The sequence below is a fragment of the Schistocerca nitens genome, chromosome 2 (assembly GCF_023898315.1).
Source record: "Schistocerca nitens isolate TAMUIC-IGC-003100 chromosome 2, iqSchNite1.1, whole genome shotgun sequence".
Taxonomy (NCBI): Eukaryota; Metazoa; Arthropoda; class Insecta; order Orthoptera; family Acrididae; genus Schistocerca; species Schistocerca nitens.
In genome coordinates, this window is record NC_064615.1 from 930,186,497 (window position 1) to 930,211,162 (window position 24,666).

General features: G+C 42.4%; 1 protein-coding gene across 3 annotated transcripts in view; it reads right to left on the bottom strand.

Annotated features, from left to right (window-relative positions):
• LOC126237249 (caspase-1-like) overlaps positions 1-24,666 on the bottom strand; it is a 195,151-nt gene that overhangs the window by 133,096 nt on the left and 37,389 nt on the right. Inside the window, exon 2 of one of the 3 annotated variants that reach the window (XM_049947164.1) lies at positions 7,198-7,352. In XM_049947164.1, the coding sequence (XP_049803121.1) occupies positions 7,198-7,284 (87 nt within the window). In that variant the 5' untranslated portion in view covers positions 7,285-7,352. Of the gene's footprint in view, positions 1-6,650; positions 6,805-7,197; positions 7,589-24,666 lie in introns of those variants that run through there. The other 2 variants (XM_049947162.1, XM_049947165.1) reach the window with 2 other exon arrangements.

Below are 24,666 nucleotides of genomic sequence, written 5' to 3' on the forward strand. Positions count from 1 at the left end.
CAGTTCGTCTTTTGCTAACTACGCGCCGGAATTAAATGCTCTTCTATTGTACATGGCACGGTGAGAGGCAGAAAACTAACAGATTTTCTGGAGAAATTTGAAGACTGCTGGTGTTTGTTCGACACGTCTTACGAGGAATGCAGCACGTCTTAGGAGGAATATTGCAATCGGATGCAAGAAATGAAGCATTTTTTTAACGAATCCTCAAAGTTTTCCTGTGTGACAATAAAACTCCGTCGACCTCACGTATTTCTATGTTTATGATACTTATAGCAAATGAAATCTAAACCCCGAAATATCGACATTCAATGGACCTTACTTCAGAAAATATGCCTGATGCTTTGTTGTAAGTACAGCCCATATCTAAGCCTGTTGCTATGAAGACCACAGAGTGGGTCATTCCTTAACAGCTGCTAAATGCTTCATTTCTTACGTATTTGTTGTATGTATTAGATTATATGCGCCACCACCATTTGTAGTCTTTCTTCTTCGCTTTTGAAATGGGTTTCTTAAACTTACAGGACCATCTTTTATGCTACACAGAAATAAACTAAAGTGTACATGGCCATCTTTTGCCTTATTTGTTTTGCGTCACCATGATGTACTTCCTTAGACATCTAAAAATTACGTTGCATGTTTCAGCAATCATTCTGATTAATAATTTTGGTGATACAACAGCACCGAATCTGAGGGCCTCAACTTCTGCAAGTGGCTAGAAACTAATTTAGCTAACAACTTATCCTCGTTGCTTACAGATCCTCTCTTGACTATTCTTTTTTGTTAAGAATGGTTTGATGGTGTTCAGCAGCTCAGAAATGTATGTATCATCCATTCTTAGATAATTACCGTCATCATCGACTTCCGGCTCCTTAAATAACAGGACGCAGGTGAATTTCCTTCTTCGCATTAGCCACTTTATCCATAGCTCTATCGGCTTTTTTTGACCTTGTACCTCTAAAATAGCCAAGGGAAATCCCAGTTTTTGTTTGTGTAAACGGAAGGGGATCTCTGAAAACACACTCAATGAACTTAAAACAACAAGAGGGCGAAAACAAACTCAGTGAACTTAAATCACAACAGGGCGGCGTTGTAATCGCCAAGTGCAGTTAGCCGGACATGTGTAGGGCGTCAAAAAATTGGTTGGTCCGTCGGTAGTTCAAATTATTGTGCGTGTAAAGGCCTTACACAGCGTGAACCCTTACTCCCACAACTTCGGAAGCTCTGGGATATTTCCTGTGTATTTGGTGCAAGGGAGCCGAGCGTGAGCTCCGATGTCTCTCTACAGAGTACTTTCATTCTCGTGTATTTCTCTCCCTCTGTCTTTATATTGTACTGATAATACCTGCACAACAGCGCAAACATTAACAGCATGCGCTATGAGCCTTGTCCGGAAGCGTTCACTCACGGTACTTTGCGTTGAACACCGTAATGTCGTCTTTATTCATTACCCTTCGCCCTTGCATTCGTACGTACTGTTCTGTCACTGGATTGTTTTGTCCTCAGTGTTATTTGAACGCCAAAAGCAAAACACAGCAGTCTTCATACGTTTCCTGATTCGAGTTGCCCGGTATGCACCTTGCATATGGGTTCACTGAATGTAATGGAAGAGAGGCAGTTCGAGGCTGTGTTTAACTGTTCCCGCAGCGAAGCCAACCGCATCACAATTTTTTTCTTATATGTAGAAGCCTCCTATGTGTTGTGCGTTCTGATAATTGCGTATTAAAGGCTTTTTCATTGTTATATTATAAATCCATTACACTATTTCTCTTGCAACGAGCTACGTAAGACAGGCCTCTCATACCAAAATAATCGGACAATATACCCCGAACACACCAAATTTTGTCGGAAGAGTTCGGGATAACCCTACAGAGTGAACGTCAGAGTTTAAGCCGAAGTACAAGTTCAAAATGGTTCAAATGGCTCTGAGCACTATGGGACTCAACTGCTGAGGTCATAAGTCCCCTAGAACTAATTAAACCTAACTAACCTAAGGACAACACACACATCCATGCCCGAGGCAGGATTCGAACCTACGACGTAGCGGTCGCGCGGTTCCAGACTGTAGCGCCAGAACCGCTCGGCCACCAGCGGCCGGCGAAGTACAAGTAATTTGAAGCTAATCGTCAAGCGATTCTGTGCTTTTGTTTCTTTTCTTTCGAATTTACTCTATTGCAAGTATTGTCAGTGCTGCTTTTTCCGACTTCCGTGAGAGCACAAGACAGTTTTGTCAACATCCAAACTTTTCATGGTCGGGCTTGTAGCAACATCATGAGTATAGTCATTTCAGACCACGGAAGCAAAAGTATTTAAGAGAAGTGACAGTGAAAACCTTATGGTCAGTGCACTTTGTTCTCTCACATGGGGCATACTGTGAAAATGACCACCTGAAACCGTGGTCGCTGTGGCACATCCATTGCGTAGTCTGACATATAGGTTAGGTTGTAATTGACTGGCTGAGAGTCCGCCGAAGGCAACTAATTTGAGTGCGAGATGAGGTTGTAATCTGTAAAGTAGCCCGCTATCTATGTTCGCGTCTATTTACTTTATTTAAAGAATTGCAATGTAAATTCGGGAAAGCTAAATTGGATTACAAATCTCTGACGAGTATTATGGTGCATGTATGTACCGTACATATGCGTTACATGCATAAACTGCGAGAAGTACAATTTGGATTGGAGGGGAAGAGGGGGGCGGGGGGCGACACTACGTATCTCTTACCACTGTTCAATAATCGAGGCAACCTCATTAACAAAGGGATACTTTTGCCCTCTTTGCTCCTTTTCACGACAGTGAAGGTACGAAAACGAATATAGCAGATCACTTGAAGACGGACAGTTTGCTGAGTGATGGTGGGTCGAGAAACCAAGCTGACCTCGAACAATTTCCGCATTCGCCTAAAGGACGGAAGGATGTAAGAAGACAATAGACTAAGGCCTCAGTGGCTCTAGGATGGGAAAGATAACCGAGTGTCCTATTCAGGGGAAAATGACATACGCTTGATAGCACAAATTTACACTCCTTCCTCAATCAGCTTGGCCGGTGATCGTCTGTCAATCTCACAAATGACAGAACTCTTGACATCGACATTAAGCCGGCAAGAGTGGCCGCGCGAACGCAGCGGTCCCAAGTTTGAATCCTGCCTCGGACATGGATGTTTGTGATGTCTTTAGGTTAGTTAGGTTTAAGTAGTTCTAGGGGACTGATAACAGAAGTCCCATAGTGCTCAGACCCATCTGACCCACCGATATTAAGTTATCGGCGCACTGCTCCACTGAGCGGGCGAAGGATCCTTGAAAATATTATTTAGCACACGTAGGGCGAAAGCCGGCAGGGTGCGGAGGGAAAACCAGTCCCCTACTTTCGTCATAACAATGCTCTATCTTTTACATGCAAACTTTATTCTTGTTTTCGACGATACATGTTTCACCAAATTATTTTAGACATCGTGTTTTTCTGCATTTCCATTATTTCGTTTGTAATCTTCTCTGAATAATTTGTTTACACACATTTTCGAAACGTTCAGCATAATCAGTCACCCTACTTGAAACTTTTTCTGAAAACAAAATTTTGCTACAAAATTTTAATAGTTATCTATGAGAAACAGTACTAAATAAATGTGGATGAATGGCCGCAAATATTAACCTATTACATCAAGAGTAGTTTTCTTCCAAAAATCGTGATGCGGTAACTAATCAATGGAATAATATGCAGATCTAGGAGTCTTTCAACATGGACTGTACAATATCCCAAAGTTGCATTTTAATTGCAGTTGAACTACTGCGAGATATTTCACACGATATTGTCTAAGTGTGGACGAAAGCTGTGAAAATATCACAGTCTTTAGCTACTATTGTGAAACGTCTCCAAGCAGTGTGGAACAATGAGAGACGAGTACGCGACTGGGCTTTGGTGAGTTGTTCCTAGGTGCGTATCATTACATGAACTTCAGCCTTCATCAACTGTTTCCATCTCTAAGAACTGGAAATTTGGCAGACGTTCCACTAGAAAACTTTCACAGAGAGGTGAGCATCTTTGGGGTGATACTAAAGAATGTGGGGCAGCCTCCTTGATGACATCAGCCTCTGGGTATAAAAAATAAACATAAAACTATCAATGTTTACAAAGTCATTTTCCTGACTAGTGGTTACACAGCTTATCAGTTCTGTGTTCGGGGAAAATTTGAAAGAAATAAAAGCACGAATCAATTTAAAGTTATTTTCCAACGTGCATTACTGAGGAAACAGTACAACTGGAGCCTCGAGCTTTCTGCAATACATGATCGCTCGTTGCTCACTGGAACCCTAAAGTCGACCCACAAACACGGATTCGTCATCAGCTAGCTGTAGCCAAACTATCCAAAAACCTACGCAACTGGCATTACTAGCAGTGTGTGAGTCGCAGTAAGATCTTTGAAACTTTCTGGCAGATTAAAACTGTGTACCGAACCGCGACTAATTCGTGACCTTGTTCTGGAAATACCCCGCAGGCTGTGGGTAAGCCATGTCTTCGCAGTATACTCTCTTCCAGTAGTACTAGTCATTGAAGTTTCGCAGGAGAGCTTCTGTGAAGTTTGGAAGGTAGGAGACGATGTAATGGCGGAAGTAAATTTATGAGGACGGATCGTGAGGCGTGCTTGGGTGGCTCAGTTGGTAGAGCACTTGCCCGCGAAAGGCAAAGGTCCGGAGGTCGAGTCTCTGTACGGCACACAGCTTTAATCTGCCAGTAAGTTTCAAATCAACGCACACTCCGCAGCAGAGTGAAAATTTCATTCTGGTGTACTATCTTTATCCTACATCAAAGATCTAGTAACTACCGTTCAGTAGTTTTATAGCAGTTTCATTTAGCGCAGAAGGTTAATAACATTCACCTCAGTATCTCGTCCGCTACCGAAACCGTTTGTATACAAACAAAACACTTTCAGGGCGGCGTTAAGGTGCACTCAGATTCATCTTATTCGGCACTTAATGACCATGTTTCGGCACATCTGTCCGCTTTACAGTGATTTCCTGTGTTTTAAAGACCGTTCGTTAACAGGGTGGACAGCTAGTTAAAATTTGTGTCATTTTTGTCATCGCGCCCATGTTCTGGTTGTGAAGACGGCGGCGTAACAGCACATATTTACCAACAGAAATAAGGTTTGATAATAACTAGAGCCAATCTTTTAATTGTCTGCAAGCAGGCCTGCTATTGGCAGCCTCAAACAAACTAATGATTTACGGTTAATTTATTTACACATTCACGTCTAGGTGTGAGAACTGAAGCGCGATCCCACGTCTTCATATACATTCGCAGTATAAATTTAATGTAGGTCAATATTGTCAATGAAAATTAGAAACGCTCTTTTTAATGTAAGTGTAGAAGTAGCAAACGAAATCTAACACTGAATCTTAAAAGCCGCTCATAGTATTCACACACAAAATCAACTATTGTATCTTATTTTTACTATCACCAGCCACAACGATAAAAGAACGTTCAATAAAAATTATTTCCAAATCCTGCAGTATTACAGGAGCTTAAACTGCTAATGTTGACGACAGCTAATGCTGTTTATTTGTAGATGTACGAAATACATCGCCACTTCCGTGTGATGTATTTATGGTAAGACTATTCTGTTCGTTCCAAATAGTTCGCAAAAATTTAAGACGGACCAAGAACGTATTTCGCGGTTATGCATTAAAATTACGTACATCTTTTAGAATCACCTGATATGTCGACAACAGAACGCCAGTAGCTCTTGTTTAACTGTGCCTCTGCTCATTATTAACGACCCAGATTGATTGCGCATCACACCACCATCCGATTGTCGTCTTAACAGGTTTTATCCTGTGGGGCGGAATGCACGCGTCTACTTAACATGTCAGAAACGGATTGCAGTGCTTACGAGCGGTTTTTACGAAGCCTTAAGTCAGTTACGCAGAAGTATTTTGTTGAAATAAAACGAGGCAAAAAATGCGTTACGGTTATAGTATTGATATTCGTGTCAACTAACGCCTGTACTACAGTCTCTACGTTTGAGAGTATGGGGCCCTGTGGTTCACATTGGCAATATATATACTAGCAATATCCACGATGCAGCCCGTTAAACGCTCTGTCGCTGTTCGAGAAGACTAGGAAATAGTGATTCATAAAGCGAATATTAAAACCACTATTTTTCCAGCAAAAACCAAATTAAAACTCATTTCTCGGGCGCACTGTTTTCGTGCACGAATTACAATGTATTAATGGAAAAAATGTGAAATTTTGAATTCGTTCCACACTTTACACAAAACACTGCCGATAAAGTTGCATCATGTACATTCGGAAACCGAACAAAATCGCGCAGACAGTTTCTTGTTCTGTAATGTACACCAGTCCAAAAATGTTAGCCACAAACACTGATGCCTACACGGAATTAAACATTCAAAACTAAGCTAAGAATCCCAGCTGTTCAGAAAATACTGAAACCACTTTAGCTCAAGAATCGCGTAACTCAACTGTACTTTTAAAGCGTTGCGTACAGTGCTGAAAGAGTAGAATAATGTATAGTATCTTTCGTGGTTTCGCCGTCTGTACGGAAGAAGGACCGATGTCTACGTTATGAGGTGCAAATCCCGGTACACAAAGTAAAAGCATCGAACAAAAGTTTGTAAGATGAAAAACACGGTACTCACTACAGAAGGTATCCGCTGAGCAAGCAGAAGAAAAGCCACAATCAGCACACTGCGTCAGGAGCTCGCAGACTGCGCCGTCCACTAAAGCACAACCTCTCGCCTCGAAGCCGCAGCTGATACTACAACAGCCTGACGCAGCAGCTCTGTACTATGACTGCTACTACAGGTCCACGCGTCTCTCCCCTCCACTCCGGCGCTCTCCTACTACGAGTACTACGAACCACCCCCCTCCCGCAGTGTCCAGTTTTTGTCGCGCTGTGTACCGGTTCCGCTCAGACGGCGACGCCATCTCTCGCCGATAGACTAAAGCAAGCGTGGCCTTGGAGCGGGGAAGTTTCACGGTTCTGCTAGCAGCAGCTGCGTTCGCAGTCGAGGCGGAAGGAACAGCATTAGGTAGAAACATGTCCGTGCAAGGCATAACGGACACCAAATCTCACGAAATTAGGTAAAAAAAATGGGAAGTTAACAACAGGCAAAGTAAACAACGGTACTCGCGGACCGACTCAATTACAAGAGAAAAAAAAAACCGAGGTAGTGATGGACTCACCGATTTGTGCCTGTGCCATATCGCCTCCGAGATGAAGATTGTGAGGGCCGTGGCGATGGCTGTGCAGACGCAAGCAAGAACATCCATCACCAGGTCTGCCACAGCTTACTGCTCGCAAGGCAGTCGCGTGAAGGACCCCTCCGGACTGCGCGCACCTGAAGCACCGACCAACAGTTACTGCAGCGCGCGGCACACCGCCACCGACTGCTCCGTAGTAATAGCGAACACTGTTTATGCGACTGAGGCACCCCACTGCTGCTAATGCCGAGCCAGGGGTGTCCAAGAGCATGCTGCTATATTTGTCTGCCAGTGGCGACTGACCGTCAGCTGTCGCCAAATGAACTAGCCAACGAGCGCACGCGTTCGCTTCCGAACCAGCACTTCGTGCCAACTGATTACCAGCGCAACACAGCGCCAACAGGTGGACGAAAGAGCAACTAAGTTGGGCGCGCCTGCGAAGTCGCTGCTATCGTTTGGCGGATTCGCCAGCTGCCTCTGACGTCGCAGTGTATGCGTCACACAGCGCAGGCGCACGATTCACTTAAGTCCTTTCCTGTAAGACAGCAGACCTTTCCCTGTTCCACAATTTTGTAACTGTTATTACATTTATTGAATCATTGCGTGTACACGAGAATGTCACTAAACCTGCGTAAAAGATTTGTTTCGTTACAAAGTGATGGGGAGTGGTTAATACTGAAGGAAGCGAATGCAGGTGTGTGGGAGGAGGGTGGTCAGGGGGAATGGGCAGATATTCAGCCATACTAGAAAAGTTATTAACACCACATAAGGTGAAGTAATCTTTTTTGCAACATGCAGTGTGGAAAAACACTAAATTGCCCCATCCGTATAAATGAACAACACAGAATTTCTCTTCACACACATAAAACATGATCGTTACTTTGTTAACAGTACGAGAGTCGCACAAAAAAGTAGTGAATTACACGAAAGTGAACTAGTTTGTAATGTCTGGGCGACATGTCATAACTTCTCATCTAAAATTCAGGCTCTCGATATCAAAGAAATACAAAATATTTGAAATTAACACTACCAAAGACGTAAACGATTTGTGTAACATTAAGCTGTCTGTATAGCTCAACGATCTTTGCGTTGTTCATTTGTTCCTGCATTATTTATGTTCCGTAAACGTTGGTGAGATTGAGATGGTCTCCGCATTGCCAGAATTTTAGCGTTCTGTAAGTAAATCTTGTTATGAGAACATCTGTAACTTACAGAAATGTATCGCCTGCGTATTATGTTCTTTTCCTTTGACAGCGAAATTAAATGCGAAGGACAAACGACGCAAATTAGTTGTCGAGACGTGGTTAGCGCGAAAAGTAACGGTAATAATAAAAAATAGACGCTACTTAACTTCAACCCATACGAATTTCCATTTTTCTCTTTGGAAAACTAGTTTCCTAAAGTAACATTGCTTTTAACGATCAGATACTTTACAACTACGATTTAATAACTGGTAACGTGAGACTGCCGGCTCTGTAGGAAAAAACTCCCAACAGAATAAATACGCATCCCTTTTTTCTGTTTTATTGCAATAATGACGAATCAGTTGACAGAAGAAAACAATAATGAAGAGAGTCAATCTGATTAGTTCATTGGTTTCGATTTAAATTTTTTCTTCTGCTTGTTGTAAAACGTCACATTGCAGTACTGAGACCAACTGTTTAGATCTGGTTTAACACTCTGTAGCAGCTACTCATACCGCAGCGTCGCTGGTTTTGTTGTTTCGTAATTAACTGATGCTATATGCCTCATATAGTAAGTCATTCGACAGATGTAAGCGAAGGCGGCTGAAAAAGATCGAAGTGTTATTTCTAGTTTTTTTCTTATTGTTACCTGAAAATCTGCTTTATTGTATGCGTGTAAGAAGTCGCACGTTGTCTAGGTTTGTCACTTGTATTTCTAACAATCTGAATCTCACACCAGTGGCAGCAGTTATAAGTATTCAATGCATAATAAAATCAGAGCTAAGTAACAAGAAATTGGAATTAAAATAACAAGTTTTATAAAGCAGTTAAATAAAAGGTATGTTGTGCGTAACATCATTACCCAAGCGAATTTCTACAGATGCCTTGAACTTTGAGTGAGCCACATAAACATACCAATTAGTTATGTACCTCAATCTACATTTTCAACAGCCATTATCAACGAACTACGCAGGAATGTCTGTACGGCTTTTACATTTAATCTGCGTATTACTATATGGTGCTCAGAGCGCTGTTATGTTGTAAGAACTCCTTCAGCTATTATGTGACTCGACAAACCTCTTGTTACAACTGCGAAAATGTTAAACATACGATCGTATTATTAGCAACAGCATCCGTTTGCCAATTACTAGTTGTACTCTAGATAGTTCCAAATGCTACGGTCTTCAGCGATACGCATTCATACTAATTCTACATGTTTTCTAATGTCATCTACTCATCTTTCATTAGATAGCCGTCCCAGACTTTGCTTGTATCCTGGAAATCAGAAAGGAACTCGCATGGTCCATTTACCATCTATTCACCTGGCAACATGTTCTGCCTGCCTCTATTTAATTTTCAATACAATCGTAATTTGTAATGCTATTTTGTCGAATATTGACTTGGCGAGACCGAGACTGTGAAAATACAGGTTATTTGTTGTAATAAATTGAGAACAGCAACAGATCGCTGTTCATAACGCTATTTTTAAAGAACAAATAGCGTCGTTACCAGTTTCGAAGCAGCAGACACGTCGATAGACAGATGTTTAATGATGATGGTCCTGTTGGCTCAAAACTGGTGATGGCGTTATCTGTTCTTAATAAATAACATTATTAACAGTGGCTGTCCGCTGTTTTTATTTTATTGTAATAATTAATCTATATAACGGAAACTTACTGCTTCAAACACATCAGGAGCTTTTTACTAAAAACTCCTACTTAATTTATCGAAGGCCTTCTAGCTATTTTTACTCTTCCGTTCATTTTTTTATTTATTCTTGCCAATGTCTTTGTTTTCAACTGCCGTAAATATAAAAACTCTTATGACTTCATTATTAAATTTTGCTATTTTCTTTTCGATGTATTGATTATATGCTATTTTAGTCTTATTGTAACTAATTTCAGACTCATTTTCAAATTTATCTGTCAAGGTCTTCTATTTATTGTTGAAATTTGTACGCACAAGCGGGAAACAGTATTAACACGGTCTTTCGCAAGGCGACAGTTGTTCTACTACGTTCCATTATAACCCGTGTTCTGTATTTGTTTTCCCACTTTCTCTAGGGCTGCTGTGAATAACTGTGATGTGTAATCTCCTTTCTGATTTCTCTCCCAGTTCTGAATTTCCCAGTATCCTAATCAAAACTAATAGAAGCTGTAGCATTGGTGAATTCAGTATAATAACATATGTTAAACCAGCGCCTTTTTTTCAGGTGTTGTTGGTGGTCCGCAGCTCGTGGCCGTGTGGTAGCGTTCGCGCTTCCCGCGCCCGGGTTCCCGGGTTCGATTCCCGGCGGGGTCAGGAATTTTCTCTGCCTCGTGATGACTGGGTGTTGTGTGCTGTCCTTAGGTTAGTTAGGTTTAAGTAGTTCTAAGTTATAGAGGACTGATGACCATAGATGTTAAGTCCTGTAGTGCTCAGAGCCATTTAAACATTTTTGTTGTTGGTGCAGATTTTGTTGAAACCGAGTCAAAAGTGCTCTCAAAATCTATGGATCCCAACAAAATGGTATCTCATATACACTTTTTTTATTTTCTAATTTCTCTCAAGACTTGTAATTTCTGTACTATATCCACTCCTAAAGCCAGCCCCCTCCTTTGCTTGACTAAAATCCAGTAATTATTTCGTGTGAAGTTGGCGATGATTTTAACTACATCGAGGAAATGTTTTTCAGCTTATGTGGCTCCTTTCTTCTGAAATGGAACAAAAACAGATTTGTTCCGTTATTAGGAACTTACTTCCCTAGCAGACAATCTGTAAGTAATTTCACAAGCTCCGACCGCACCATATCATGTTTGATTTGTTTTTACTGATTTTACTACTCCACTGCTGTGGCTCCTAATTTCATAAATATATTATCCCTAAACGAAAGAGTACAAAAACCATTCTCATCTATGAGGTCCTTGTTATTCTTAAATTTATCCATGCTGACATCTGCGACTGTATTACAACATTTATAAAATAATTCTTCAGCTTGTCACTTTTATTTACCAATATCTATTAGCACCACGGGTTTCAGCAGCATGCTGCCATCATCACGTCATTGACAGTTACATTTCACTAATTTTTAATTACAGGTACTTTTGGAGTGCGACAAGGTTTATTTGCTGTGTGTGCCAATGAACACACGGCCAGAATTTTCTCCCTGTACAGAAATATAGATTTATTTCACTGTGTACCTCAAGTGAGGCGTATGTTCATACCATCTCAGTTATGTATTTACTTAAACATTTTCTGAAGATGTATTTGTTTGGCACACAGAGCACAAGAATAATCACAGCACCATCACTTAACACGAGTGAATTCAGTTGTTCACGTTCAGAAAATTATTAATTGCTAAGATAAAAATATTTTCAGTTGTTAAGGTTATACATACACGCAACAGGTCACGATCTTTTACCAAACGCGTATCTTCAACTTAAAAAGTCGACGGGATGATTGCCTCAGTGCTCATGGCGATTTTACCTCACTGGCATACCAATTCTAGACTGTACGGCCTTCCAACGGAAACATTTTGATCGCCCGTTATACAGAGGGGTCCAAAAAAAATGTATCCACTGTTTAAAAGACCATAACTTGCAAACTAATTGACGGAGTTGCCTCATTTTTGGTGAAAGTGTAGCTTAAAGTCCAACTTAAAGATATCACTGTAGGTGTTCGAAATGGTCACCATTAACATCCACACACAACCGATGCCGCCGAACTGCAGCACGAACTACTGACTGCAACGTGTTCAGTTGGATATTTGCACTTGAATGTACGATGGATTCTCGACGGTCATCCAATGTGCGTGGCTTTTGTCGATAAACGACGTCCTTTAGTGTTCCCCACAGGTAAAAGTCCAGAGGAGTTAGGTCTGGGGAATGTTGTGGATACTCCACAGCACCTCTACGGCCTATCCATCTTCCTGGTAGATTTTCGTCGATATACGCCCTAACACGATTTTGGTAGTGGACTGGGGCACCATCTTGTTGAAAATAAACTCTTCCGTCTCCATGCAAGTCTCGGATGGCAGGTAAAATGGATGTCTGAAGCTTCTGAAGGTACACCTCACCGGTAATTGTGCTGTCAAAGAAGAATCGCCCAATCAAGCCCCGGTAAGACAACCCACACCACTCATTTACTCCTGGCAAATTCACGGCTTTGTCTACATGGACGTTCGGATTTTCGGCGGCCCAGTAGATGCATTTGTGGCGGTTTGCTGTACCATTGAGTTTGAACTGTGCCTCATCAGACCACACAATCATCTCTGCAAACTCTTCATCGTTGCGCACCATGTTAGTAAACTACTCGCAGTACTCCATTCTACGATCTGGGTCGTCCTCGTTCACTGCGTGTAGCTCATTTACTTCCCTGTCTTCAAAATTTGCCCAACACTTGAGCTACTCACGCTAGTTTCACGGGCACACTTTCTCACAGACCTCTGTGGTGAGCGAGTAAATTGTTGAAACATAAGATTCTTACAGGTAGTCCAGATCGTTGTTTGTGTACATCTTTAACACAGCCTTCGGCTTCAAATTTGTCTCGAATGCGACGAATCGTTAAACGTGTCGGTGGCTCTGTTTGATACTCATTTCTCCATTGCCCTGGAACCTCATAAATGTTTTCGTACTTAAAATACCACTTCAAAACTGACTTCCTTCGATCGAATGTAAGCCTTGCGCCAGCTATGTTTACTCGAGTAACTAGGTGAAACTAAGAACAAAACACTGACTATCTGGTGACTGTCATCTGACAAAACAAAACGACGCAATACAACACCTGTGTGGCGACTGCCGGAAATACAAACTATTACACTACCAAAGATGAGACAACTCCGTCAATTAGTTTGCCAGATATGGACTTTTAAACAGTGGATACCTTTGTTTGGACTCCTGTGTATTATACACTGGTGTGCAAAACGTTTGGGCGAAAGAGGCTGCCGTATGATGTGTCACTGCCAAGTAACACTGATCGATGAAACTTGGGTCATACATAGATAGAACTTACTCAGTGGAGTGCAGTACAGAAGGTAACTTAAAGAAATACGTAATGAGACAAACAGAAATGACAGTTATTCAAGACATTAATTAATAATTACACTTAAGTCACCACGATTCATGATGGTCCCATTGGCATTACAAAAGGCGGGACATAGTTATTAATTGGGTGTGTGATCACCACGGTCGGCAATGGATGTTCTGCAGCGTGGTCACAAGGCTGGTAAGGAATTCTTGTGACAGGGCGTTCCATTTCTCTACAGAGGATTTGACAATTGTTGGATGGTCGATGGTGCATGTGGATTTGTTAAAATACATCTCTCCTACGCATGTCACACGTGCACGATGGAGTTTAAGTCGGAAGACCGGGCAGGCCTGTTCATTCGTCCAATATCCTCTCGTTCCAAGAGCTGCTCCGCCTGCACCATTCGATGGGGCCGCACACTGTCCTTCATAAAAATGAAGTCCGGCCGAATGCGCCCCTGAAATGACGCACATGGGGAAGGAGTACAGCGTCACAGTAACGTTGACCAGTGAGTATAACACGTTCAAAGATTCGGAGGTCAGTACGCCATGCAACATTATACTGTATTAAATACATCAAAAAAGTTTTGCATCACCTCGGTTCCGAGAGTTCCGTAACCTATACAGAAAACTGAAATAGAGATCAACATAAACGTCATTTCCGCTCTTTTTATTGGTCATAAAAAGCACACATTGCATGTTGTACCACCATAAAGCGAGAGCTTCAGAGGTGGTGGTCCAGATAGCTGTACACACCGGTACCTCTAATACTCAGTAGCACACCCTCTTGCATTGATGCATGCCTGTATTCGTCGTAGCATACTATCCACAAGTTCATCAAGGCACTGTTGGTCCAGATTGTCCCACTCCTCAACGGCGATTCGGCGTAGATCCCTCAGAGTGGTTGGTGGGTCACGTCGTCCATAAACAGCCCTTTTCATTCTATCCCAGGCATGTTCGATAGGGTTTATGTCTGGAGAACAATCTGACCACTCCAACCGAGTGATGTCGGTATGCTGAAGGAAGTCATTCACAAGATGTGCACGATGGAGGCGTGAATTGTCGTCCACGAAGAAAAGTGCCTCGCCAATATGCTGGCGATATGGTTGCACTATCGGTCGGAGGATGGCATTCACGTTTCATACAGCCATTACGGCACCTTCCTGACCACCAGCGGCGTAAGTCAGCCCCACATAATGCCACCCCAAAACATCAGGGAACCTCCACCTTGCTGCACTCGCTGGACAATGTGTCTAAGGTGTTCAGACTGACCGGGTTGCCTCCAAACACGTCTCCTACGATTGTCTGGTTGAAGGCATATGCGATACTCATCGGCGAAGAGAACGTGATGCTAGTCCTGAGCGGTCCATTTGGCGTGTTGTTGGGCCCACCTGTACCACGCTGCATGGTGTCGTGGTTGCAAAGATGGACCTCGCCATGGAGTCGGGAGTGAAGTTGCACATCACGCAGCCTATTGTGCACAGTTTGAGTAGCGTTGCTGTCAGGGTTCTTCTGAGCCATAACACGTAGGTAGCGGTCATCCACTCCTGTAGTAGCCCTTGTGCGGCCTTAGCGAGGCATGTCATCGAGAATTCGTGTCTCTCTGTAACTCCTCCATGTCCGAACAACATCGCTTTGGTTCATTCCAAGACGCCTGGACACTTCGCTTGTCGAGAGCCCTTCCTGGCACAAAGAATCAATGCGGACGCGATCGAATCGCGGTAGTGACCGTCTAGGCATGGTTGAACTACAGACGACACGGGCCGTGTAGCTCCTTCCTGGTGGAAGTGACCCGGCGGATTTAACGGGTAGTAAATTTTCAAATATAAATATTTCTTTCAAGCAATACTTTCTGCTCCACTAAAGTATTCTTTAAAACTAATAGTGCACGTGTGTGCTTTTCTTAGGACCTGACAAAATTAGAATTAAGATTATTTTTTTTATATTTAATGCCATTTGGCTTCTATATAATCAGGCTGTTTATTCGTTCTGAAATCAGCTGTCTTTGTATTACACATAAATCATAATCTCATTTACTTTTATTATGCTTATGTTCACATCCTTCAGCTTCAGTTTATACATACAGTAACGGCACATTTATCATTCATGTCCATGTCTGTAGCGTGAATCGAACACACAATCTTCGTATTAAGAGGTAGAGATTCTTTCCGGAGATTACGGGGGCAGCCTTAGCATTAATTTTTATCGTAGTTACAGGAAAACAGGCATAGTACAACAACGTAAATGGCCACCACATAATGACAGGAGCTCTTGAAGCGTGCATCAGATATATAGACTTTATAATATATTAAGATACATTGCATCTAACAAAATGTCCTGAAATGTGATAATTGGAACACAAAAGAAAATAATACTAAGGAAAGCTCGCTTCTGTTGTGATTCTAGAAATTTCCGTCTGTAAAATGCTTGTCTGTTTTTGCGACACAAAGCGGCCCCCTTTTATGTCGTTGTGCGCTAGCCTTCTCGAGGACTTCTGCTTCCGATCAAACGGACTGTTTACTTCTTCTATGTTCCGTCCCTTTGCAGCCGTTCGCAGTGTTACTCACTTGACCTTAAGTTCGGCAACGTACCGTTATTATCTCGCCAATATGTTCCTAAAAGTAGGCCATTACTGGCCGGAAGAGCAGGCCGTGTAGTGGGACTAGTGTGACTAAGACACGGGGCAGTCACTCCTCGGATAACTTCCGCTGCTCTCTGTTCTCTGAGTATTTCCCAATACATCGCAAAAGCGCGCTCGTTATGCTCTGAGAAGATTATGATCTGACAACACTGAGAGTAACGTTTCGGGTTCTTTCAGTACTGCATCTACTTTGGGTTTCAACGACACAACGGCGTATCGGTACATTTCATAGTCTCTCAAGATGTGGATAGTTATAAAACATGCAGAGCGCTTTATACAGCGCCATCAACTTAATTCTTAAATTTCCAGCCACAAGCCAAGGGGAACGGCAGGAAGAGTGTTGTTTTCCGGATTTCCCCAGCACCAGCGCTACAATGAGACTTATTCGTTTTGCACATTTTCATTATTCGATGTCATATTGGATGATAGTCTGAGGCAACACTGTTCAGTCGCAAAACATATTTCTAGTTCAAAAGTTACGTATCAGGGCCCTCTATCTTCTCGGGTATTGTAGTTAACTATTCTGCTAATGTTCCACGTACTGCTTGAAATTTGTTAACTCCAATTAGCAGTACATCGGCTAAACTAAATATGAACAGAAGAGAATTTTAAAATTTCGTTACATAAAGCGGAAATCAGGGCCTTTTAAGGTAAATAATTATCTACATTTTTTGCCGTGGGAAGTAATTACATTCAAATTCTGTTATGGCACCCACTATTTTGATATGAATGGAGTATAACACTCCGAAAGCACCAGGCTGGGTTAACAATAGAGTATACTTGAAAAAAGAGACAGCATTGGTCGTATATTTTTTACTATTGCAAAATCGATTTTCTGTCACTGAGTGACCATCTTCAGTGCTATATTGTATAACTTAAATTGGGATGCACTGTTGTCACTAAACTTACGGCGATCACATAGACTGACTGACTTTCAGTCTATGTGATCGCCGTAAGCTTAGTGACAACAGTGCATCCCAATTTAAGTTATACAATATAACACTGAAGATGGTCACTCAGTGATAGAAAATCGATTTTGCAATAGTAAAAAATATACGACCAATGCTGTCTCTTTTTTCAAGTATACCTGTTATCTGGTCGTAGTGCACAAGACAACATGGAGTCGCCAATCAATAACAATAGAGTAGCCCGAGATGATTTGCAGGCATCAGGGCTCGCAAGGAAGGAATTTTGTGTTACTAGATAGATGCTGTCGTTTCAAGCCTAACTCTCTGTTAAACGAAAACGGGAAGCACGTGAATGCACATTATTCATTCAAGCCTTAGGCTTTTGATTTGTCAGTATGGATTTACGCAGACTTTTCATCTTACGGTAAATCTCACAGCTATCGATTATGTGTTCATACAAAAACTATAGTCCTTCTTTCCATTTCTGACTGTTATCTAAGTTATTATTCTTCATCCAGAACCGTGAAAAAAGGAACTGCGTCGGCTGTGGACTAGATTGGTGGAATGACTGCCATTTGACATGTGACTCAACGAACCTATTTCCTTTCTTCAGGTTAAAGTGGGACTAGGCTATTCAGATAGTTAATAGCTTTGAAATGAGCGCTTCTGGAAAGATAAGAGGACGGTAATAGTTCTCCTGCGGTGAGTCCGTTTCTGTGTCAACTTAGTTGTCTCATTTGCAACTGACAGATGACACATTTTCAACAGTCTGAAGGGTTACTGATCCAATTTTTCTACTATATAAATAACGAAGAGAAGAAATCTGTGGATAGCCTGACCAGACCAGAAGAGGGGAACGGTTGGTAGGACACATTCTGAGACATCAAGAGATGATCAGTTTAGTACTGGAGGGAAATATTGGGGGGGGGGGGGGAGGGTGTAAAAATCGGAGAGGGAGACCAAGAAATGAATACAGTTAGCAGATTCAGGAGGATGTAGGTTGCAGTACGTACTCGGAGATCAAGAGGCTAGCACAGAGTAGAGTAGCATGGAGAGTTGCATCAAACCAGTCTTCGTACTGAAGACCACCACAATAACAACATAAATAACGACTGTATTGACGGTTTTCGTCTATTTAGGGTGTAACAGGGAGAAGGGTCAATGTTCAGGCATATGACAGGAACTATCATCCGAAACAAAAAAGGGTAGTAAAAATGGGCTCTGGAAAGAGTACTTTAAAAGCTAGAGCACTTCTTCATTTTCGATACTGTCAAACAAACCTCTTTTGCTGTAAGCTCTTTACTTTCCATATTTTCAGAGGTTATAATATGGATCAAAACTAGAAAAAAATGTTTAGTAAATTCAGGTTCTAAAAAGCATTCCTCAAGGGCTGTGTGCATTTGCTCATCTTCACTTCTGTGAGATACATCTCTTCTACAGAACAACGGCTCTTAGCCCTTCAAAATGTTCAAATGTGTGTGAAATCTTATGGGACTTAACTGCTAAGGTCATCAGTCCCTAAGCTTACACACTACTTAACCTAAATTATCCTAAGGACAAACACACACACACGTATGCCCGAGGGAGGACTCGAACCTCCGCCGGGACCAGCCGCACAGTCCATGACCGCTCGGCTAATCCCGCGCGGCTCTTAGCCCTTAAGGTAAGCATTTTAGAGCCCATGTTTACTATACTTCTTTGATTCGAATGGTAGCTCCTGTCATAGTCCTGAATTCTGACCATTCCTCCTGGGACACCCTGTATACATACTCATAAAGCCACTGTACAGTGCTTGGCGGAAAGTGTATCATACCAATATCACCGATTATCTGTCCTATTCGCGTACTGAGCTAGGTAAGAATGAACGTCTATGTGCCTCTGTACGTCCTCCGAGCATTCTTATCTAATTGTATATCTTGCTAAACGTACGATAGTGGCAGCAGTGTGGACACGTGATCTTCTTCGCATAGAGGGTCTCAGAATTTACCCAACAGGGCTTCGCGAGACCTATTTCGTGTTTCTTCCAAGGTTTCGTATTTATGTTCCTCAAGCATTCCTGTTACATTTCCGTGAAATTAACGTTGGCTCGGAAACGCTATTTAAGGGGCATAAATTTTAAGTTCATGCCACGGGTATATGCTCTCTATATTTAAGATGGGAACGTTAAGAGGGACGGTTGTATGTTCGGATGCACGTACATGCCTCCAAAGGCACAGGTGTAATTCCTGCAGGGCCACAAATTTTTAATATTGTCTGTGTGATCATACGCAGAAGAAAAATCAGAAAAACATTTCTGAGTTCCAGTACTTAACTCCCTTCTGAAATTAACATCAAGACAGGAATTTAATTTTTGAAATGTGTGTGCAAGTGAAAATTGTATCTGAAGAGGTTACATTTATTATCTTGTAAGTATAGAGAGTCGCAGATTTATCTCTTTCGTATATATGCCGCCTGTTCTTTCCAAGATATCCGAAATAACAGATGCCATTTTGGTCCTGCAGTCATTATGAATCAAGACATAAAGGAATTAAAGATATTAGCTGACGCGGGCATTAATTTATATCAATGGGACAAGCTGAAAATTTGTACCAGACCGGGATTCGAATGCAGGTCTTCTGTTTACTAGGCAGGCGTGCTGACCACTATGCGATCCGGACACGGTAGTCACCATAACCACACGGACTGCCCTAGCACGCCTCTCGTCACTGCATCAGTATTAAATGGTATAATGTGATAATTTGGGTCTGACGGGAGGCATTTCGGGGTAGTCACTGCGATTGTGGTGACCAACGTATCTGGATACCGCAGTGGTCAGTGCATCTGTCTAGTAGGCAGGAGACCTTAGTTCGAGCTCCGTTCTGGGATAAATTTTCAATTTGTCCTGTTGATATAAATCAGTGCCCACTGATAACTAATATCCTTAATTCCTTTGTGTCTTATGTCATACAATTCATCGTTTGGTATCGCAAAAATCTGACATTCAGTTTTGTAGTTGCAACAGCATATTTGAAAAATTTGCGTCTGATGGCGAACGTTTGGCAACGACCAAGAACAGTGACATCCCGTTGGAAGCTCGAATTTTTGAACCCCATAACAGGCTTAACAAAACTGAACTTCATTTCTTCTTCTCATTCTTGTTTTCGTTTTTGTTTGTTTCAAATTAAAGACTCTATTTACGCAGTTCATCCAGAAGCTTACAATGATGTGCAAATTACCGAGCAAAATGAGATGGGAACCATGTTTGCACCAAACTTGCATGACATGTTAGTTACGATAATTGTGAAAAAAAAGTATTGTTAGAGAAATACACATCTTACCTAAATAAGTAATTAAGAGCCTGATACGCAGTTTCCCCGAGAGAATCGATTCTGAGGAAACAACTAAATGAAGGAGAATGGAAAGCTAGTACAAAACGTCCAGCTAACACTGAAGTCATTGGAGTCGGAGCTGATAAGAATAGGAGAGTAATATGGCTTGACTTTCTTGAAGGAATGACATAGATTCCTTAAAACATTTTAGGGAACTCATGGGAAACATAAGCCTTGGTCCTCGGGAATTTGAGTTCTGTTCCTTCCGAATATGAATGTGTTTGTCCTTAATAATGTTGGATTATAAGACTTGTTCTTTTGAGTCGGGCAAATTCCTACACTTACAAACGATAATTGGCTATGGTCCTAGTGGAAATGGTCTATTGTTGCATATGGAACAGCTCAGAATGCTCGCAGTGCACAATTGCCTTCTGCCCACGAGACACTGCAAACATTTTTGAATGTAACGAATTATAAACAATTGGTAAGTAAACTATGCCCTACATTCTGAATACGAATATTTCTTGGCTTGAGCAACCGTAGAAAATTTTTCAGGTAGGGGGCAAGGGGCAAGACTCTAACATAACCATTTTTTCATATAAATAAGATGGTCAGTTTCGAGACGTGTCATGCCGCCAGAACTAACTTTTATAGGCTACGCAAAAAACTTAGTATATCCCAGGAAATTGATGGTTATCCCACTCAGCTTTTTTATAGGCCCCAATAAATTACTTTGATACTTAAAAGTTTAGCGTGATTTCATTATTATTTTCAAAGTACACCTTTTTATACCGTTAAAATTATTATGGGTGTGACACATTTGAAAGTTGATGATCGGACATTATCTTCTGACATGATTAAATCTGATATGTGTCCTACAAAATGATCAGTAAAGTAGCAAATAAAGCAGCTAAAATATATAATAAAGATATTATACACATACCACTAATGTCACGTTAACACGTGAATATCAAAAACTGCCACAGAGCTAGTTTGTGCACAAGCGAAAGAACAAATTGTTTCGGGAGGGATGGTGTTGAAGCGACGTACTAAGAACTGGTGAAGAATGCTGGCCAAGTTGACAATCAGCATGTTCAAGTTGTGCGGCAGCGAAAAGGGGACGGGCGTCCTTCTGGGAATTGGTGGCGACCTGCCAATGTGTTGGAGATGTCCATTTGTGTATTCCGACAAGAGCGGCTATGCGGGATCGAGAGAAAAAGATTGAGGGCTCTAGTTTAGCACTCTCTTTCAAAAGTGTGCATCTGCTTTAGCTTTATGTCAGCGCAAAAACGCAACTGCACAGTGGCGGACGGCGATGATGTGCTAATGTGTTACAGCACACTAAATATCGCATTTAAATTATACCATTTCTCTCCGGAACCGTGGGACTGCTACGGTCGCAGGTTCGAATCCTGCCTCGGGCATGGATGTGTGTGATGTCCTTAGGTTAGTTAGGTTTAAGTAGTTCTAAGTTCTAGGGGACTGATGACCTAAGATGTTAAGTCCCTTAATGCTCAGAGCCATTTGAACCATATACCATTTCTCTTAGCACTCGAGGCAGAAATTGCATTAAAAGTACGCCATTTCTCTTCGATTGTGAACCGGAAATCGCATTAAAAGTACACTATTTCCATTCTAATTCTACTAGTACACAAATAAAACGGACGAAAACATGTTTTGAAGCGCTCTCTCAGTGATAATTAGTAACCAGTGTCGAGTGCTGAAATAATGGTCAGCCGCGCTGCGAGCAACCCGGAGAAGGGTTTAGACTGCACATGCTCTGATGTGACGTCATCCCTTCCGGCACTATGGGTCCTACGTTCCTCACAGCACCAGATCAATAGTTTTCTTTGAAAGTGCATGTGAAGAATTGTGCAAACGCAGAGTATAGGGCTTCTTGAAGAGCAGATGACGTAACGATGCCGTGGCCCAATCGTCAGGCACACCAAGTGGCATTTCATTGATTCGGATTTAATTCCGGCTGATGCTATATTTTTTTCCATTTTTTTTGTCCTCGTACTGTTAACCTATTAATTATAAAATTTAAATATACGTAAGCAGTTCAGTTTATATATATAAAATTAATATATTAAATTTAGTTACAATTACTACCTTGTAAGTTAGAAGGCTATAGGTGGCGGTAATAAAAGCGAGTATATGAGGAAATTTCGTATGAAAGTGTCTGACAAGAGCTGGATCTGCAGTTGTGATGTTTGCAGTGCACTTTCTTCTTTCCATGTCTGTTACTTGGGAAAGGTGATATGTGCGGTAAAGGAAGAGTGGAAGATCTAGGACATATTAACGCAATAACAAAAATTTTAGCACAAATTATAAATATCTAAACAACTAACTTGATTTTAGTGTGTTAAGTAGAGCTAATAACCGAAAAATATTAAGTCATGCCTCTCATTATGACGGAGTGAAGCAATTTGCTTATTTTTGAAGTATTGTAGCATATGGGTACAGTTTTTCTCGAGCAGGCACTGCAATTGCACCAGAAGAAGAAATTTCGTAATTTTCCATGAGCATAGTGACATCCAAACAAACATGAGTTATAGAATAATGGCTTTGAGCACTATGGGACTTAACATCTGTGGTCATCAGTCCCCTAGAACTTAGAAACACTTAAACCCAACTACCCTAAGGACATCACACACATCCTTACCCGAGGCAGGATTCGAACCTGCGACCGTAGCGGTCACGCGGTTCCAGACTGAAACGACTAGAACTGCTCGACCACACCCATGAGTTATAGAGCAATTACTAAAGCCATAGTACTGTCTCACTGCGATCAGCCACATAATGATACAATTGGCTATGCGAGGGGTTTAGCGGAATCACGGGAAATCACTTCTAGAAGCGTATGAGAATTCATTGATGGCTAAAACCTCTGTACTCCAGATCCAGGGGGAGGAGGGGGGTGGTAATACCCCCCCCATCCGTCCCCTCCCCCCCCCCCCCCCCTAGCCGCCGCCTATATCCCTATAGGCGCATATGTTCCATGGCCCACTAGAATTCTCACTGGCTGCCTCCATTTAATCTTGTCCACTTGGCAACAATTTTGTGACTTTGACCACGGAATTGTGCTAGATAAGCATGTAAGATTGACATTTCTTTACAGATGGTACCTGGTCACGACCACGCTTTGTTTTTACTTAGGCTACAGGTGAGATGCAGTGCGTCGGTGAGTCGTTACGTAACAGGGTAGCGTTGCGGACGCTGTAAACACATTAGTACGCTGAGCGAAGGTGGGAAAAAAGGCTAGAAAAGCGCGATTGCTAGTTCAGTGACAATCGTGCAACAGCGCGTTTTCTGCCGCCAGCGAGGACACCAGTGGTGAGACGCTGTCTGGCAGCGAGTTGTGCGCCGAGCATGGACGTAAAGTCCAAGGTGAGGCGTTCTGCCGGGATCTCCTTTCCACTGCACCAGTGCGAGCGTGGCCGGGCGGGTCTGCTGGAGAGCGTCCAACCCGCTCCTGGGGGCCGCTCAATGAGGCAGGCCTTGGCCGCGTGCTGCGTGCGTGAGTGCTCAATAATTCAGCCGCCTTTGTCGTTACTCCGGGGGCTGTCCGCAGCTCGCGTGAAACTGCCCCGTCCGCAGAACCGCGCAACGCAACAAGCCGACAAGTGACAAGGTGCCAAGCAGAAAGAGGAAAGGTGTTCACTCGCATTGCACTTAGTCACTCGGGCACTCCGCCGCTTTTTTTTTTTTTTTTTAATCTCATTTTGTTCGTTTTCGTTCGTTGTATCTGCTCGGGGCGGACGTCGCAAGACACTCGTTTCAGTTCTTTGCTGATCGATTAACTCAGTTTTTTTTTATTACAGAGGGTAGCTAACCCTCTGACCGAACACGCTGAGCTACCGTGCCGGCAACCGCGCTTTAGGAGGTCGACGCCTGCTATACGGGCGCTAGCCCGTCCCTGCACACACAAACCGGCTTTGACTCACTAGCCACCGAGCCTTCAACAGCGGCAGTAGTTTGTGAAAAACTTTCTTTCGTTACGTCCGCACTAAGTATTCACATTGTTGTTGTTTTTTTAGGCTGGCGTTTGTCCACTTTGCTGCTTCCGCTCTTGCGGAGTCTATTCAACATGGTTCAAAAATCAAATGTGTGTGAAATCTTATGGGACTTAACTGCTAAGGTCATCAGTCCCTAAGCTTACACACTACTTAACCTAAATTATCCTAAGGACAAGCACACACATCCATGCCCGAGGTAGAACTCGAACCTCCGCCGGGGCCAGCCGCACAGTCTATGACTGCAGCTCCTTAGACCGCTCGGCTAATCCCGCGCGGCTACTCAACATGGATATGACACTAGTTCCTGTGACGTCACCATCTCATTCTGAGAGAAGGGTGCAGGAGAGAGAGACAGAGGAAAAGGTGTGGGGAGCGTTACGATTCCAAA